This window comes from Hippoglossus stenolepis, chromosome 4, assembly GCF_022539355.2.
Source record: "Hippoglossus stenolepis isolate QCI-W04-F060 chromosome 4, HSTE1.2, whole genome shotgun sequence".
NCBI classification, from domain to species: domain Eukaryota; kingdom Metazoa; phylum Chordata; class Actinopteri; order Pleuronectiformes; family Pleuronectidae; genus Hippoglossus; species Hippoglossus stenolepis.
The window spans coordinates 25,748,700-25,767,773 of NC_061486.1; the positions used below are offsets into that span (position 1 = coordinate 25,748,700).

At 41.1% G+C, this 19,074-nt stretch overlaps 1 protein-coding gene across 3 annotated transcripts in view; it reads right to left on the reverse strand.

The window, feature by feature from the left end:
- Positions 1 to 19,074, reverse strand: part of LOC118106217 (SPRY domain-containing SOCS box protein 4) — a 46,685-nt gene that overhangs the window by 12,463 nt on the left and 15,148 nt on the right. For 2 of the 3 annotated variants that reach the window (XM_035154604.2, XM_035154602.2), the window contains one exon: positions 2,364 to 3,250. In XM_035154604.2, the coding sequence (XP_035010495.1) occupies positions 2,364 to 3,072 (709 nt within the window). In that variant the 5' untranslated portion in view covers positions 3,073 to 3,250. Of the gene's footprint in view, positions 1 to 2,363; positions 3,251 to 13,010; positions 13,302 to 19,074 lie in introns of those variants that run through there. The other variant, XM_035154603.2, reaches the window with a different exon arrangement.

Genomic DNA, 19,074 nt, shown 5'->3' on the forward strand with positions numbered 1-19,074 from the left:
TCCAGAATTCCTCCTCTATTGGGCACGCACGCACGCTTTCAGACATGCACTGGACCCCCGCAGTCCCTCCATATTTTCTCCAGAGGAGGTGCATGTGTCAGCGCAAATGTCAGAGTGAGACGCCCTGCAGTTTCTACAGACTTTATCCGTCTGGCCTTCTAGTATAAAGACTGTAGAAATCACGGAGACGTCGATGTGAACACAGCAGGGGGTCCCCGCTGGATTCAATGCGAGCAAGTGGGGGGTTGATGGCACTTCTAGCACATGACAGATGCAAAAATTAACAAATGAACAAAAATAAAACAAGTATCTCCCAGTGACTAAGGGGTGACACGCACGTGGATGACACTGACGAAGATGTCAAGAGTTTGTGGTGATAAGAGCTGACAACGGTGTCGGGTGCTGTAAACATGATCACGTGATTTACGTAGCGGAGTAAATACGTCACTTCCTGCCTCTGCTTGCTGCACCAGGCTGCTCCACCTCTCTCCTGAATAATGCAGAGGATTTGATGCTGTGGTAAAACGTGTCTGTGCAGAGAACCTCCCGCTGTGTTGTGCATGTGGGAGGGGCAAACTCTGGGTAAACTTCTATTCTCTGGATTTACCCGGAGGTCATGTCTGAAAACGGCTACTGCCTGCGACAGCCCCAGCCTGGTTTAGATCCTTTTGCAACGTGCAGGAGTAGGGGGGCTGAAGGCTATTACACAATCTAGAGGTGCAGTTCTCAATATTGAAGTGACTCTACTGGTTGGAATGATGACATTCAACAGACAAGCATGACACGGCCGAAGTAAACTTGGAGAAGGGCAAGCTGACACAGACACACTGATCTTTCTTCAGGAGAGTGGTGAAATATTGTCCAAATAACTTCAGATCAGTTTAAGAATCCAGAAACAAACAGTCGGACATCAAAGTTCTGCCAGTAACTTAACTGTTTTATAAACGGCTCCGTTGTGAAATGAGGGAGCAGTTACAGAGGCACATGAATTAGACTCTGCTCCTTTATCCATTAGTTGAATTAGCATGGCAATTGTTCAAGTTCTATGATGTGGGATGAGCTGACAGCATCAAGTCAGGGTAGTCTGGATTGCGTCATAGAGGAAGTTATCGACAATAGGACAGATAGGGGAAACTTGACTGTATTAATGTATCACTTTTCTTAGATAATGACAACTTTACAATGTAGGTCTCTTACACTCACATTAACATGCAGGATTAGGAGCAATTAGTGGTTCAGCGTCTTCCTCATGGACACTTTGACTTAGTCTTTGGAGGAGCCAGGTATTGAACCAGGTACCCACTGTCACCTATAAGGACTTACTGTAGGTCACACAGTTTAAATTTATCTCACTGCGTATGTTTGAGTGTGGCTGTCTTAAGACTTGGGTGAGAGCTAAAAAAGATACAGGGAAGCAGCCTGTAAAAGCTGCTTAATGTTGGTCAACAAACAGCAGTCTCTCTCATCGTTGGCCTTTTTATAGACCAGCGCAGACAGAAATGGGCACTGCGTATCATGTTCTCTGATGAAAACAGGACAAATCTGTCAGGAAGCTCTTTTCAGCTTTGCCTTGTTAAGGATGCACTGGTTTGATATCACTTCTACCACACTAAGAACTGCATGAGTGGGACTTCTCCGGGGGTTAGGGGTTGGGTGAAGGACTTCAAAATAACTCAGCTGCCTGATCCTCTGTCTATTTTCAATACAAGTGCAAAAAGACACAGACAGATGACTGACCATAGCCCATAACTGATGACTGAATACGCATGTCTGTCTTTCCTAGACTTTGGTTTCCCTTCCCTCCTCCTCACTTAAGGTCAAACCCTGCATTTTCTTTCTGGACTCATGTAAGTAATGTCTGAAAATAAACATCTTTACAATTGAAAAATTATGTTCCACATTTCTGCAATGCAAACAGCAGCACCAAAACAGGTAGTCTTGATTTTATATAGAGTGTATATAGAGGAATATAAGTTTATCAGAGCTAATGTAGTTTAAATTATTATTTATAAATAGAACGTAGACCTGTACTACAAATCAGGTTCAGTTAACTGTGTTCTCCTGCAATTGTACAAGGAGATCCCCGCCAAGTAAAAACAAGTGCTAGAAGATTGTACAGAGTTGGTGTGAAATTTGTCGTTTATGTCACAACATAATCCTTGAATATTTCTATATTGTTATTTTCCTTTCATATTTGATAGCCAACAATTTTGTCAACCAATCGAGAGGTTTGTTGTAGTATCTTCAGAAGTTGTACAAGTGTGCAAAAGCACTTGACACTGCTCGACACAACCCCTGTATAGTTTAGTAGTGTGTGTGTGTGTGTGTGTGTGTGTGTGTGTGTGTGTGTGTGTGTCACTTACGATCTAGTCCGTTGACGTAGCGAATAGAAACCTCACAGTGCCCCCACACAGCACTGACGATGGGATACAGTCTCTTGCCCTTTAGCCCTCTAAAAGCCACTCCCAGATACTGTCCATCTACCATGAAGCTCAGCGTTCCTTCATCCATGTCTAGTATTACTGCCAGAGAGTCTGGGAGAACAAAGGACTCGTCTGGCTCCAGGAAGCAGGGGTACGTGGGCGCAGATGTGGAAGCCGGTCGGTTTTTTCCATCATGGTAGAGTCTGTTCCGACCCAGGTCCCAGCCCCAGGACTCAGAGTCCGAGCCCACCAGGGCCAAATAACCCACTGAATGTAAAGGCGCTTCAGCAGTGGCCACGCCCACGACAGCATGGGTGCCTCTCTGTCGAGCAGGCCAGTGAATCCGCCAAACATGGAGGCCCCTGGTGTAACCCACTTTGCCCCGGATACAGTCTGTGCTCTGTGCTACGGGGTGTCGGTGGAACGTCAGCTTGTCATCCTCCTTAACAAAGACGTTGAGGGACCTGTCATCGGCGTTCCAAGCGTGGCGAAGTTGATTCTCAGGACTGGCCGGTGGCATGTCCAGCAGTAAATCCAACCTGGGGGGCCGACAGAAATCTGGTCCCCGCAGCTCGTGGCGCACAGGCTGATATGAAGGCTCCCCACGTACATCCACAGACTTAATACTGCCTGAGATCTTCTGGCCCATGGCTGGGTAGGTCCAATGGAGGACGGGACAGAGGGGAGGGAGATGGACGGACCAAGGGTGGTAATGAGGGGGGGGTAGGTCCTGACGTTACCTCATGGGCGCAGTCGCAACACAGTGGGTCCTGGGTGGAACAATGCCGTTGGACACACGCTCTCGTCAGCTGGGGGAAACCACACTCCTGAAACAAAACAAAATCAAATAAATTATTGGCTCCTGGCTAATCAGCAAGCGACAGAACTGATTCAGATTTTTGTTCATACAATTCTCTGGCGTAATGGTAAACTAATGTGATTCTGAAATTGATACAGAACACAAGTATTTCAATGCAAAACATGCATTATTTAGAATCATTTTGTCCAATAAAAGTATAAATTCAAACTATTCACTTTGTTTTTTTTAACTATGACTTCCCAAAAACATTTTGGGAAATAAAAATCATCATACATCACACTAAGCTTTGGAACTACAGCAATTAGTTGATAATTACATCTATCAGCTTGTTGATCGTCAAAAAAGATCTGCAAAATTGAATAGATCCAGGGTCTAAAAGGGGATAGTTTGATACCTTTTCTTGCACAATAAAGAAACACTCACACCATGACAATCTGTTTAAACAACTGTTTTTCACTGATAAAACCAAATGTATTAAACTAAGTGATTGTTGGGTTTTGGACAACTGGTTGCCTAAAACATTTAAAAGATGCCACCAAAGATATAAAGTAAGTGTTGATTCATGTGCCTGGCTGGCAACACGTAAGCAATATGATAAGAATTGAAGGATAACCTTCAATTCACTTCCATTTCTGTAGAAAACTAATACTCTAGCAAATATGTAGTGTGGACAAAATCATTAGAGTGTTTTGTGTCCAAAAGTATGTCACTTTACGTTGCCAGTAAAATGAAAAAGAAACTATGAACTAAAAGATTGGAGCAATCGAGACGTGCGAGTTCGCACACAGTGGCGATGTGCTGAAACACGCTGCAGACTTCCTCTGAATAAAGTAATGCAGTGTGTACTCCCCCTCTTCTTAGCCAATCCCTTCTTCACCAAGCAAACAAATGTGATGCAGTTCATCTTTTATAAGTCTTTATAGGAGAATGTATCCTGAACTGAAAGCTCTGAGATATTTCCAAACATGTGCATAGTTACCCTGTGTGACCAAGTCAAGAGAAACTGGACTGACATCAGTTCTTCCAATAAGGAATCACTCATTTGTTTTTTCTTACTCCCCTATAGTTTCTTAGAAAACATCTCCACATGAATCTTCCATGGAAAGTACAGAAAGTGTTTCACCCTGGGAGCCAGACACAAACCCCCACAGGTGTGTGTGTTTGTGTGTATGAGGGAGTACAATATACAGAAACAGATGTAGCAATCAAAACAAAACTTGTATGTTTTAAACTTTTAAATTTCAGTAAATGACAACACATGAACAGCAAGTCCATACAGAGCTCACTAAGTAAGAATAATGTCAGAGTGAGCCCATATAAGAATACAGCAGGAGATTATCCAAAGGATTCACCATGAGCGTGTTGATGACGTTTCTGACACACAACGGATATAAAACCGACCAGATAGAATTCAGAGATGGAAAAGAGGTGCCATATACGTAGATGACACGGACAAAGATGTCACCTTGGAAAGACAACCAGATTCGAGAGCTTATGGTGATATGGGGAGTTGCAGGAGTTGATGGGCTGTAAAGAAAAACGCGTGTTCTCCATAATGGAGTTAATACATTATGTCCTGCCTCCTGTATGCTGCACTAACCCTTGCCTGAAAGCTCCAGAGATTTTTCTGTTGTGAACCCGTCTGACTGGAGAATGTCCAGCTGTGTTCTTCATATGTGAAAGGCAAACTCTGGAGAACGTCCAAACCCCATGGTCCAGAGATTTCAGAGATTTCCCTTCAATAAACTGCTGAGTGTTACACGTCCCCAAGCAAATAGGTTGAGAGAGGAGATGAAAGGTAAAAGTCTGACGGATGACAAACTGATAAATGGGCTACGTCTTTGACAATGACAAAACCCTTAGCAGACACATGCTGGCAGACAAAGTCATCTGCAGAACACGATTGCATGACCACAATCCATGATTAGTGACAAGCTCTCCGTGTCATTATCAATTCATTGATACCCCCGGAGTTGATGCATGGAGCCATTTCCACATAAATGAGGTGACTATTTATCACACAGCACAATGCAAAAGTTGACAAAGTGATCACAGCAGCACTCAACACACTCGGCTGACATTTATTTATGTGCATCTGTGTAACATGCACAACATACACAGGCCCTTATGCACGAACAGATTTTGATGCCAATTCTTCAAGCATTTACCAACAGTGGTGGAAACACTAGGCCAAGCATTTATCAGACAAGCTAAAGAGATGATTTACAGGGATCAGAAGGAGATGAGAAAAAAATCTGATACAAGAAATCATACAGTGACATGACAGATGTCTGCAATTCAACTAAAGCAGACAAGTGTGGATCTCACACACGTGCCTTCATTTGTACTCAGCTGTGTATCCAAAAGACTTAAATCTAAGAGCTCTGTCTAAGTCTTTACATTATTCAGAGAGAGTTTCTCAGTATTAGACTTGTCATTAGAGCTGGGAGATAAGGCCTTTAAATAATATTCTAATATTTTAATAGAGCCTGGCCAATATGAAGGTTTGTGGTCTGATGCCAATATCAGGAAGTAAAGAAATTCCATAAAACAGTATAGCTGCCAATATATCCAAAAGAAATTGGTTGATTCCTATGGGCAAAGAAATGTGATTGAGGCTCATATTAGGGCTGCATGATATTGGGAAAACATGCAATTACGTTATTGAATGTTGCAATGATGATATGACTTGCAATAAATAAACAAATGCTTAAGTGTACTGTGATAAAGTCTTTCTGACACCCAGGGAGCCATGCACAGCTCCACTAAGTCCGCTAGTTGTTTGTGTTTTCATGCATGTTTGGACCATAGAAAAAGTTTAGTTTTTAACCAGCTCTGTAAGTAAGTTACTGCTCCTCTCTGTCTCCATCATTCGCGCTGTGCACTGCCAACCAAATTGAGCTACAAATTCTGTTGTTTTTACACAGCCTTAGTTAACACATGTCCGACGACAATGTTTTGCGTGTGTCTGTGTGTGTCAGCGAGAGAGTAAGAGAGCAAGAGGGACAAGCTGATGGATGCGTGTGCTGCTCTAAAAAGAAAGATTTAACTCATTTCAGAACAAGTATCGATCATTATGTGATTATCAGTGTTGATATTGTGGCATCATTTCAAGAAATCAACTATTAAACTGTAGCGAGTCAGAGATGTCAGTTGAGTGAGTGAGTGAAATGCAACATTGTGACTTAATTCTGAGATGAGCCAGTGAAGAGTGCGACGGTCCACATTTTAAACACACACCTACCTCCTTGCCCTGATTAGCCTACATGATAAAGGGCATATTTTTAGAGATAATCAGACAACACCATGACACCAGCGAAAAACGACATTGAATAAATGCCAATCTGATTCAAACAGCCAAGGTTTGTGATGTTACAAACCTAAGAATCCAATCCTATCAACATGTGGGTGGGGCTCAGTAGCTGTAAAAGGCTCCTCATTACAAACATAAATGTGGTATTTTAAGAGTTTTAGGGGTGTAATAAGCTACTGGAGGGGGACTTTAAATTAAACTGGATATTTTGGGGGACTGGCCCGTTGGATGAAAACAAATTTAGGTTACATCCATACTACTACGTTTTAGCTTTTAAACCCATCAACTTACTACGGACACGGCAGGCATCCACACTACCTCTGAGTTTTAGAGCTGCTACAATGGAGAAGTTTCGAAACCTTGTTCTAGTTTAATAACTGGGGGAGGTGTATGGCCAGTGTGAAGGGCCAGAAACAAATATTTTAAAACTATGATGTAGACTCTCACAATCGCTTGCTGATTGGATCATTTTAGTCACGACGTAGGCTTCGCCGATCGTCAGGCTCCTATCACATGACTCCTTTCCAGAAGAAAACAAAGAGCATTAGCCTTCACTACAAGTGTAGAATACAACATGGATTTTTCAATAACCGGTGTTGCTGACCCTTTTGTGTTTGCCAAATGCTACAACAGCTTAAATGCGTAAGAGACAAGCTAATATTCAAGCATACGCAGGCCTTTCTATTTACACTGGAACGTGCATGCCCAGTGTACATGAATGGTCACATGAAATGCATTTTCAGGCATGCAAGTACGGCCAGTGATTATAAGTGATACAGGGCCAAAACCCTTGTGTGGACAGATCGTTTTAGTTTGAACTGATATTTCAAACAAAAATGTAGCAGTATGGTTTTAGCCTAAAGATGCCACTGTGGTGTTAAATGTTAGAAAATAGTGAAAGATGGTCTAAATTCCCTTAAGTGAGCATGCTTAATCATGAAAACTTCCACAGATCCATCAATGTTGTAAATACCCATTAGCTGCAGTCCTAATCAATTAACTTGGTGACATCAAATGCATGCCCTGTATAAAGCAAGTGTATTCACTTCTTATGCACGCAGACAACCCTCACCTTAGCAATGAGACATCTCTGCTAAAAACATCTGTGGACACCCCACAGTTATTTAAGTATTTCCTAAAAATACTCAGCACATTTGTTGAGTCGTTCTGCTGCCATGCAACAGCATTTATGATGCTGAAGACAAAGCCAGGAGTCATTCATTTTAAATCAGCACAGGGAAATGGGATGAGGAGCTGAGGTCATGATGTGGCAAAAAGAGTAGATGATGATTTCACACTCGCAATCAGAACCATGAAGTGACTCTCAATGAAAGCACTGAAGTAGCACACTCAAAAAAATTATTACAACTAAATTAACTTCAAGAGCAGGCTATCACCAACTGTTACTGCAGTTTCCATTACCACATCCAGGTGTTTGGCATGTGCAGTACTTGTACGGAACAAAAAACGACCTCACGCTTTCACCGAGCATCACCTGGAGTGGTATTGTTGCAGCTGCTTTCTTTAAATTAAGTAGGTTAGTGAAGGGACTGAAGAAAAGCTGTCTGGGAGGAAGGTCAGAGCTGATTAGGAGTCAAGAAATGAGGCGAGGAGAAGCCGGAGAGGGATGTGATGGAGTGTAAAGCTGAAAGAAGTGATTAAGGAGGAGAGAAAACACTGATAGGGCAGGTGAGTGATGGGTCAAAGTGGGAAACCTGAGTGGGGAAAATAGTGTAAGAAAGTGGGGATATAAAGTGCAGTTTATTCCAACACTTCTCTAGATTAAGAAAGCCCAGTTTAGTGGAAGAGATTATCCAGTACAAAACCCAAAGACAATCTCGGCACCATCGCCATCATGTTTGACTTCAATTTATCTGCCCCACTTCTTTAAAAATAAATAAATAAAAAGGATCAGCCTAGTGATTTTCCTAAGCTCTGGGAGTAGATCTGCGAGGCGGAGCTGCGACTGTTGAATATGCAACTTGACCAGAATCCATGGCACAAACTTGTTATTTCGAGCAAGGAAGGCAGTGACATGAAGGCCGCTGGGAGCGCGACAACCATTGTTAGCATATCAAACACGCACAGCCAGTCTTAAAACACACACGCATGCACGGTGACTTTGAAGTATCAGTCAAACGCACACACTCTTATCTGCACACCGGCACCAGAAAAATCAGCTGGTGGCAATGACGACATGGGTATGAGCGTGTACACAACGAAAAACTGGCAGGCGAGCATAGCAACAATTACAGACAATAAATGGGCAGATAAACAGATGGCAATATGTATGCTAACTGAACAATAAGTGTGACCTTTAGACAGATTTTTATTCCAGTTATGTTTTCCTTGGTGTGAAAACACACACACACACACACACACACACACACACACACACACACACACACACACACACACACACACACACACACACACACACACACACACACACACACACACACACACACACACACACACACACACACACACACACACACACACACACACACACACACACGGGTAAGGTGGACTGAGTGGATGGGACCATTTGTTGTTTAACAGGTGACAGAGCTAATATTCCTTATTAGCCATAACGGTGATGAAGGGAAAGGAGCCAAAGTAGCCCTGATTAAAATTCAACATTAATAGTGGTTTGACTCTTGACGATGTTGGTGAGGTTGTGCAGTGAATTTTAATATTCTCAAGCTCAGGGAGCATCCTGAATCTTGCATATTTTGTGTTCTACAAGCATAAAACATGAGTGGACTACATGGTTGCAAAGCAACAATGACTGCTTCACTAAAATATTTTATTCAGAAATGCTCAATCTGAGCAAAACTTGTCATTTCACATTTACAATTAAGATAAAGTGGTAATATTTATGAGCATGCAAGTGGTCAGCTGGCTGTAGAGTGGGGTTAGGTTTAAGAGCAACATTTAGCTTAAGAGGAAAGGCAATGTGAGACAGCACTTATCAGTCAGCCTTGGAATGCATTTGTCGTAAGAGGGAGACTTCAGCAGTTTTTTCTAGACAGGAGTTCCGAGAATGTCTGTACAAGTGGGTCCAAACATGAACAGAGCAGCAGATTGTCAGGGATAAATAAAAAGTAAATTTCTGACAGACTTGCTAAGAAATGTATAAAGAATTACTTTTCAGTCCAAACATGTATGAAAAGACCCCAAATTAACACTAGATGGATCCGTGGTGTCTGCCCCCGACTTGGTACGATGCGGCCGGGCTGTTCGCCTTCTCCCAGCCGCGGAGCGGTCCGTGGTCTCTGCGTCCTTAGCCAAAAATAAAAAATAAAATCTTATCTTGGATAAATAATATACTGGTGAGAACATAACTATGAATACTATCGTCCATTTCTACACACTGGAACTAGCAAATGAGTGCTTCACTCAGCCCTCTTTATCCTCTCCACTGCTTTTCCATGTTCACAACCGGCTACACAATCTCCTCTGTTGAAACAACCACGGCTTGTTTATTGTATTTTTAATTTTTGAAAACATGAAGGATGACGCAAGCCAATGACATTGTCATTTGGTCTGAATGAAATGATTGGTTGTGTTTATTAAAGTATTGCAAGGGCCACAGAGACCAGCTTATTTCTTTTTTTCATCTGGCCATTTATTGATGGCTATGGTGACTAGAGGTGTGGATATGTCTTGATTCTTAGGTGCATCACGATGCGGACTTCGACGACTCTGCATTGATGCAGTGCCAGAACAAACGATTCGTGTTTTCCGCTACATTCATTGTTTTAGCGATGTCCCGCCGCTGGATAATTATAACGCCGCTGCTTCAGGATCAGACAGACGCTCATTAAAAGGTCCGGTCGTCCTGTGTCAGCCTCTGTTTCCTCCTCTGACCAGCGCTCACATTTAGGGTTGCAAAGGGGCGGACAATTTCCGGTAAATTTCCGGAAACTTTCCATGGGAAGTTAAGCTCGGGAATTTTGAAAAAAAAAAATTGGTGCAAATTAAATGCTGAGCGATAAAAACGTCATTCAAAACACTATTTTAAAGATGTATGGAATGCAGCACACGCTGCACGTTGAATTTCAACTCTGCACTGTGCATTTCTCCATCACATGCACAGATAATTCCCAGCATCCTGCACACTACAGCAGGGCTATTTAGGCCACACTACTGCATTAGCCCAAGGACTAATCATGTAAGTTTTGATGATATTACTGGGGAAAATATATTAGCATGCTGATTGAGGATTGTTCATCTAGCCTATTTCTATTCATTTATCCATCAATTGTAAAATATTTTTAAAAGACGATTCCAATTGTTTAGCTAACTATTTATATCTCTGGCATTGCATTAGTGTTTTTTACAAGCTTTTTTCTCATCTTATTCTACAGAACAATGCTACGTGCACTATCTCATGTGTGGAGACATTTCACCCCAGCCAATGTAGAAGGAAAGGCTGTGTACATTTGCAAATACTGTGCAAAGACCTATGTTAAGAATGCCACAAAGATGCAGAAGCATATAGTCAAGTGCCCAAAGTTTCCTCAGGGCTCAAATCAGTTTATGACAAAACAAAATGTTTATATTTATATCTGTATATGACAAGGTAAATACAGTTAGTATAAATTACCCACAAAATTTCCAGTTTATTCCCGTATATTCCCATGGAAAGTTTCCAACTTTGAATATTCCCGGAATTTTGCAACCCTACTCACATTACACTTAAACAATAAACACCATCACTGATCACAAATTATTAGGACACGCACAGGACTTTACTTTGTGTTTGTTTGATTCGCTGCAGAGTTTATGGGACACATGTAGCGTGACGCGCAAAGTCAGGACATCAGTTTTAAAGTGACTGGAACTATCCGGAGTCATGATCCGAAATCATTGATTATCAGTTCTTCTGAAGAGTAACAGAAACGTGCAAAAACACACGCACACACACACCTGCAGACAGAAGTTCTTTCCGCACTTATGACGCAGTGCAGCGTTTTAACGTCATTGTTGCAGAAGAAGCGACGCCCTGTTTATCCAGGAACATAAATATGAATTCAGCAGGTTTTTATAAAGAGCAGTTCTAAGTGTGCGTGATCAGAAAACATCAGAGGAGCAGAGTCACTTGTTGACCAGCGCAGTAATGCACCTCAGTGCAGTGGTGCTGCCAAGGGGGGCCAGGTGGTGCCACATTGATACAGTAAATGCTGTAATCAGAGTTTGTCCTTTTAAGCCTTAGGTGCCGCACACAAGTCTAAACTGAATGAATGTGAAATCAGTGTGGAGATCACTGACCACTGTCATACACTTACTGTTGTAGTCGGATTCATGAATTGAAAACCTTATTTTGTAAATTACGGCACAATTAAAATAACAATAGATAATATTTTCTAAGCACATTCTAAATAAAACAGGAGTTCATGTTTGTCTGAGTGATTTTATTAATTGATGAAAAAGCAGTTATGTGCAGTAATATAGAAAATTGTGGATGGGATACATTGAAATGCATCGATGTTCGAATCGTTGACTGCTGAATCGTAATCGAATCATGAGGCTAGTAAAGATGCACACCTCTAATGGTGACGTGAAGAGGATTTCAACAAATATATTTCAGAAACAAATTACCAACCCTATCTTTAAGTTCTGTTGTTGCCTTTGAACATATTATTTAGCAGGTTAAATCTACTAGACTACAGCATGTGTATTTGAGAGGAACATTATTAGCCATTATTAAATGACAACATCTTATCTATTGGGATTTGTACAAAACTTGTGTATATGTTGTTACCCGCAGTAGATTTATAATAAATTATGTCAAGGTTGTGATGATTATTATAAAAAGCAAAAACTGGAAGACCAGATAAGGTCAACCACAGTTAAGTTTTTATTAACGTGTAATTAGCACAGGCTTCATGTGTAAGCAGAGTGACACAAAACAGAAAGTCTTCAGTTATGACTCACTCTCCCACCTCTCAGACGCTCACGTGTGTGAAACACTACACTGGAGGTCTAATGCTGGCTATAGCCGTGCTGAGGAGGACTGGCTGGACGAACTGTAGCTGAACACCCAGTTCGTACTTTATACATGCCGACCCAAACATGAAAAATGGAACTACAAACAAGTAGACACTACAGATAAGAAGCCAATTTTGTAAGTATGGAAAGTAGGGGCCTTTAAAATTTAAATATCACTACACTTTAACTCCATCAAAAACCTATATTTTCTAACAAAAAAAGAACTTAACAGCTTTGAAGTTGTCATTGATTTCAAGACTTTTCTGGGACACTCAAACTGCCTGACAACACGGAAGAACCCAGACAAAAAGACTTTGATAAACTGTCGGTATGGGAGAAGCCCAGCAACAGCCCTGCCAATAGAGAGAGACGGGAAACCAGAGAAAATGTCACAGACTGAAGGAAATCACAAGAGGTCAGGAGACAGACGTGGCCTGTGAGAAGAGAGACATCTTACCATGAAAGCATTTCCCCAAACAGTCAGGCGGCTCTCACACAGCAATGTGAACACGCAATCTCAGCCGCCAAGTAGAGGAGTGGGAATACTTGCTCCTCAGTCTCTAGTCCAAAATGAGGTTGGAACACAGTCAACAGCCAGATGAGTGTGGGACAGGGCACAGACGGACAAGGAAAAAAAAAAAAAGGAGTGTGTGTGTCGGTTTGTGTTTGTTGGTAGGTCGGTGAGTTCCTGCTTGTGACGCGAGGATGGGGAAAAACAGCTTGGCTCCAGTTCTCAGCTAAGACTGGAAAACAGCTGCTGGAGGGAGGGAGGAGGGAAGAGAGGGTGAGAAAGAGAGGAGGGAGGAGGGGAGGGCTTAGTGTGGAGCACGCTCCAAGTCTTTCCCGAGCAGCACAAAACCACCCACTCTCTCACAGACGCACCGACTGTGTGCCTCTAGAAAACGGTGGAAAGAAATGTTGACACACACCAAATTCGAAAACTAACAGCTAATGACCAATTTTCTCTGCTGACTTGGAGAGTAGACAGAGGACCAGTCAAGAAAGAGCGCTGCAGAAAACACCAGCTCTTTAGAAATCTTTCCTGTTTTGTACTAAATCTATAGCACGGCTCAGCAACCTTAGGCACGCGTGCCAATGCGCCATAATCATTGGCACACAGGAGATTTCTTATTAAAGAAATGTTCAAAGGTCTTGCCGTCACGCAGCCTGTATTATTTAGCTTGATTGATGTTAACACCTCCCAGCCACTAGGTGCCAGTAATGCACCATAGGCTCGATGCAAAATCGCCATTAAATAATAAGCCTCCCAGCCGGCGCTGCTTGCATTTCCCCCACATTAATCTCGGTGAAGTGCAGCCGTTCAGGTGTATTGATGATGGCAACCCCGCTAGCTAAAAAACCGAAGGCACGGACATTTCAGCCCTCATGGGCAGAAGACTATGGCCTTGGTTTTCATAAGGACCGTGCTGTGTGCACGTTATGTTTTGAAAATATTGTTTGCCAAACGTCCGGTGTTAAGCGCCACTTTGAATCAACGCACGAAAGAAGTTTCAAAGATCAGGTAGACATGGGAGAATCAATCTAACGTGCAGTGTCCAGGTATGGGAAACAAGTCAACTCTCTCAAAGTCTTTGCCACTGCCAAAAACCATGTTGAAGCAAGCTTTCGCAATTCTGAATATGAGTGTGGTTGGTGGGGTTAATGACAAACTTATTATTGCAATCATAATGAGATAAACATGTTTCTTTAAAGTGTTGTTCTATATATATAGCCAATATGGATGGAATAAAATGACATGTCTGTTGGAAATATTAATGTGGTTCAATAATAAACCTTAATGTTAAAAATAATGTTGATATGGCACACTAATTTTACATTGGCACTTTGTCAAAAAGGTTGCCGACCCCTGATCTATAGTCTTGGTTCTCTGTCTAAAATCTAGCGTGTGATTTTGCTGGTTTAAGTATTAGGGATTAAGGTTTTAACCTTTACAACAGTACACACGTGCTGAATATACACTAGCTCATTTTTACTAACATCTGATTAGAGAGAACATAGTTTAATTATATACTATTTAATATATAATGTATATTTCACTTCACAAAAATCTATCTAATCAAGTCGTGAAGTAGAATGGGTAAATTGTGTGGTCTGATCTCTTCAGCTAATAAACCTCTCCCTGCTAATTAACAGACAAGGCTAATGATAATAATTTAGCCTTTTCTAGTAGGCTATTGTCCAGAATAGCATCTGTACGTTGTCACTTATGGGTAAATGATGACTAATGACTGGAGCCAAAAGTGGCTGAGGTCATGACAGCAATTACATAGTGATACTGAAGTAGAAGTTGTAATAATACATTTAATTGTTTTAGAGAAACTAAAACAATGTGCTGGTCAACACATGTCAACACATTATCAGTAGCGACGCCGATTACAGCGGCTGATGACAGCTCTAAATGAGTTAAGCCCAGCAGAAAGATGCGGTTTTTGAGAATAAGATATGCTTGTGTGATACAAGGTACCACCCCCCCCACCAAAGCCTTCTTTCTCTTCCACTCTCTTCAGCTCTGACACCATCCCCCACTCTTTTCTGATGTATAAATGCTTCTATCCCTCATCTTTCTCCCATGGGAGACAAGAAAGCCCTCCTCTTACTTGTTATCCCCTTCTCAGCAAACAACAGCATTCCTCTGTGCATGCTTGCACTCTTCCGCCTTGGAAGTGTTGCATGCTGAAATCCATGCACATTAACTCAATATGACTTTGCTCAAATTAACTCAAGCGGGAAAAACCACACTGGAGCTTTCGCTGTACAAAAACTGCACACTCATCACATTCATAATTGATTCAACAACAGTCATCCATGCTGAAGGCTGCTGCTGCTTGCCCGAGGACTACCTTGTTTTGATGTGGCCTGGTATTGATATGGAGTGCAGAAAGAAGCGGAGTGACCTCAAGAAGGGATCAGAAAGAGTGCACCCAGACTGCATTCAATACATGTCTACGTGTTTGTGGGTAGGTACACGGCAAAGTCATTCAAGGATAAAAAGCATTGTGAGAACACCACTAACAGCTTACACAGGACAGATAGGCAGCCAATTGATTGTTAGGACACAGAAAAGTTGGTAAATTGGCAAGAAAACAGCAATAGGGTGATAAGGATAAATTTCACTCATGAATAAGTCAAAAGAAAAAGACAGGGGGATTGTAAATGTAAGTTGGCTAAAAGAAAAGTCCTTAAGAAAACTCCGTAGCTATGTTCGAAAAGACCATTCATCCCCATCTACAATATAGAGAAGGTCAATTAGTTATGGTTCATGTAAAAATAAAAATAACCATCATCCCCACCCGTTTTACACACCACACTAATTATCCAACCTGTGACGTATGCATATTAGGTCAAACAAAACTACGTAAAATCATTACGCAATCTAAGGACTTTTAGCTACATTTCAGAGAGCCAATTGATACATCTGGTGAGATTTGTTTGGCAAAAGTTAACCCTCGACGGAAATTAGAGAGGTTTTGATTCCAGAACCAGAAATGTCTCCAATACTGCCAAAAATGCCAGGTTGGGCATTAGTACACAAATCTATGTACTGATACCACATTATAATGTCTTTAAGTATTTTAGCAATTTTCTTTTTCCGGAAATCACGTCTTCACCGCACCAAAACAGCAGTTGCGCTGCACTGCCACTGGCAAGTACTGTTTTTAGAGTAGCAAAGAAAAAATTATTTCCAATAGTTATTTTCAGTAGCGTTAGCCGGAACTAGCTAAAATGTCAACAATTTGACAATATTTCACACTGGAAAGTGCCACAAGAATCACAGCATGTGATTACAAGACATCAGTTTCGGGTTGTGGCACTAGTGTTGCCAAATACATAATTTATTTTTGTTCTTTTTCAGTTAGGACTGTCAAACTAGATAATTAAAAAAGTCTATCGCATTCATTCTCTGTATGCATATGTTTGTCAAAGGGTTTAGCCTGAGACAGGTCATATAATGATACAATTGTACATACAGGGTTAGTAGCATAAAGCTGTTACATATCTTATACAAGTTGATTTTTTTAATGCACTGGTATGGAATCTGTAAATGGTATCAGCTTATACACAAAGTCCAGATGAGGAATCGGTATGGAAACTGCATGAACATAAACTGCACTGTGATGAAAATACATCCATCCTCCTTTTGTCTGAAGTCGATGGAAGCAGACCTAAAAGTGTGCAGATCAAAGAGTCTAGTCAGCTGAGGCAGTGAAGCTTGTCAATAACAGACCTATTTGCCCAAATGACTTCCTGCTCTTCAGACAAAGACACGCCCAGCGGCTGTGGATGAGCAGCAGTTGGCCGTCTCCATGTCTCCATTTACCCTGGGAAGAATCTGTTGGCAACCACGTGTTGGAAGTATAGAGGCCAAAGCTAACCCTCTGAGAATCCATTTCTTATACACACTGTGAGAATACATATTTACATTGTGAAGTGTGATCTGAAAGTAAACCAAGCAATTTTTACACAGCAACCAAATTATTTTAATTCCACCAAACAATTATGATATTCCCATTCATGGTTAACTTATCTAAATTTTAAGACTTCAACATTGACTTGCACCCACACCTCACACCTTTCTGTGTAGAGTTTATGTTGACATTATGGTTTCCATAGATTTTCTCTGAATCCTCAGGTTTCCTCCCACAGTCCATTAATAAGCATTGCTGATAGGTGTTTACAGCCTCATGTTTCTATATTTCCTTCTTTATCTCAGTGCACTCTGGGATATGCAGCAGCCTCTCTGTTGACCTTTAACATCACTAAGGAAGATTGTGCTTATAGACTATTGCCATTGATGATATTATTATGAATGTGACAGCAAAGATTCATAATTTCAAGATTTAACTGATTGAGTGTGCACACCATTCAACTGCATTAACAGGATTTGCTGGGTGCAGTACTGATCATTATATGCAGATAATTGATTCGTCGAATCAATGTATTTAAAAATAAATACAATAAAACCATCTGATGCTTTCTGGTTCTCAAATGTGATAATTTGCTGGTGGTGCACTAACTGACTTGTTTGGAATTGATCAGTGAGCTCAGGCCCTGAACTCATGCAAACCGGTACACCACTGTGAGTACACACTGGCATTGCATCGTTTATCTCTTAACAGTTTCAATCACTATGACCAGTCTTCATTCTGAAACTTCTCCCAGCTCTATACTCAACGTTCAATGTTATGACACTCTGTACAAATATGAATGAATACGAGCACCTGTCGGGGTGAGACACTGGAAGTAATGAGGAAAGTCTATGTTTTAGATTCAATGAACAGATCAGAACGAACACTTGATCTAACCCAAGTAGCATTACCTAATGAACTTTAAATTATTATATCATTAAATATACAGAGAAACTAGATGAACATCTCTATTAGACACTGAAAACATCCATAGTGTAAGCAGTGTACAAGATTAATACCTGTAAACATTTCCATTTAAAAACATCTAAATAACTGCAACCGTAAAACAGATTAAAGAGTTGTATGATGTTAAGTTATATGTTGATTTGCTTAAGTTTTATATTATTGTGAGGGCATAACATGACATACTTGTGCAACAAGTCTGATGCTATTCTGGTTATCACGATAGCTGCAGGGTCTGTTGTGCGCTCTCCAATCAATTAATATGGAAATTAAGGAGACAGAGTAGCAAGGGTCAGTGAGTTCACCTTAACTCAACTGAGTTTCCAGAGAAGGAAATTCAAGTTGTATGGCTATTCACAGTCAGTTCATTCACAGAGACAAGACCTGTTGTTGCTGCACGGTGTTGACTAGAGCTGCAGACGCAGTAAAACAGAAACAAAACAATAAAAGAGAAATACTAGCTTATCTAGAAAGTTCTATTCTATATTAACTTTTCGTCAAAATAATCAATAATATCTGGCTTTTGTGTGCAAATATAATAGATTAAATCAGCATTCACCCCTTGGTAAAATTACTGCAGGAGACGTGGGATTTATTCAGCTGTGGCTCCAAACGGCAGTGATGGAAACATGACAACCAGGCAAAAACGCGAATTTGGCAAGACAACGAAAGGGAGAATACATTTTCGGTGTGTTCGTGACATCGCTCATGACGCACTAGGGGAAAAGGCAGAGGGCCAAACTCCTCTGCTGGCAATAGATAAGGAGTCAACCGACTTTTTAGCAGGTTTAACTGCGTTTCAAGAACCTGCATGTATCCACTAATTTTGGTGTCAAAAGACTTAGATTTGACATTGCATTCTGTGGTTGTGCTGTATTGGATTGCAATACAATGAAAACAAATATTTATGATGAAGCAACCATGTAAGGTAATTCTGACAATATACAGAAAAATGTTATGAAACAACCTGAGATTTTGCAAGTGAGTTGAATCAGCGCCTCTTTCACAAGCTCAAAAACAAATCCAATTCTAAGGTGATCATGTACAGTATGTTCACGTTAGTCATGTGATAATAAATAACCTGTTCAGTGTATATCCTGCTTGTAGTCTAATAGGCTCAGGCAAATATAT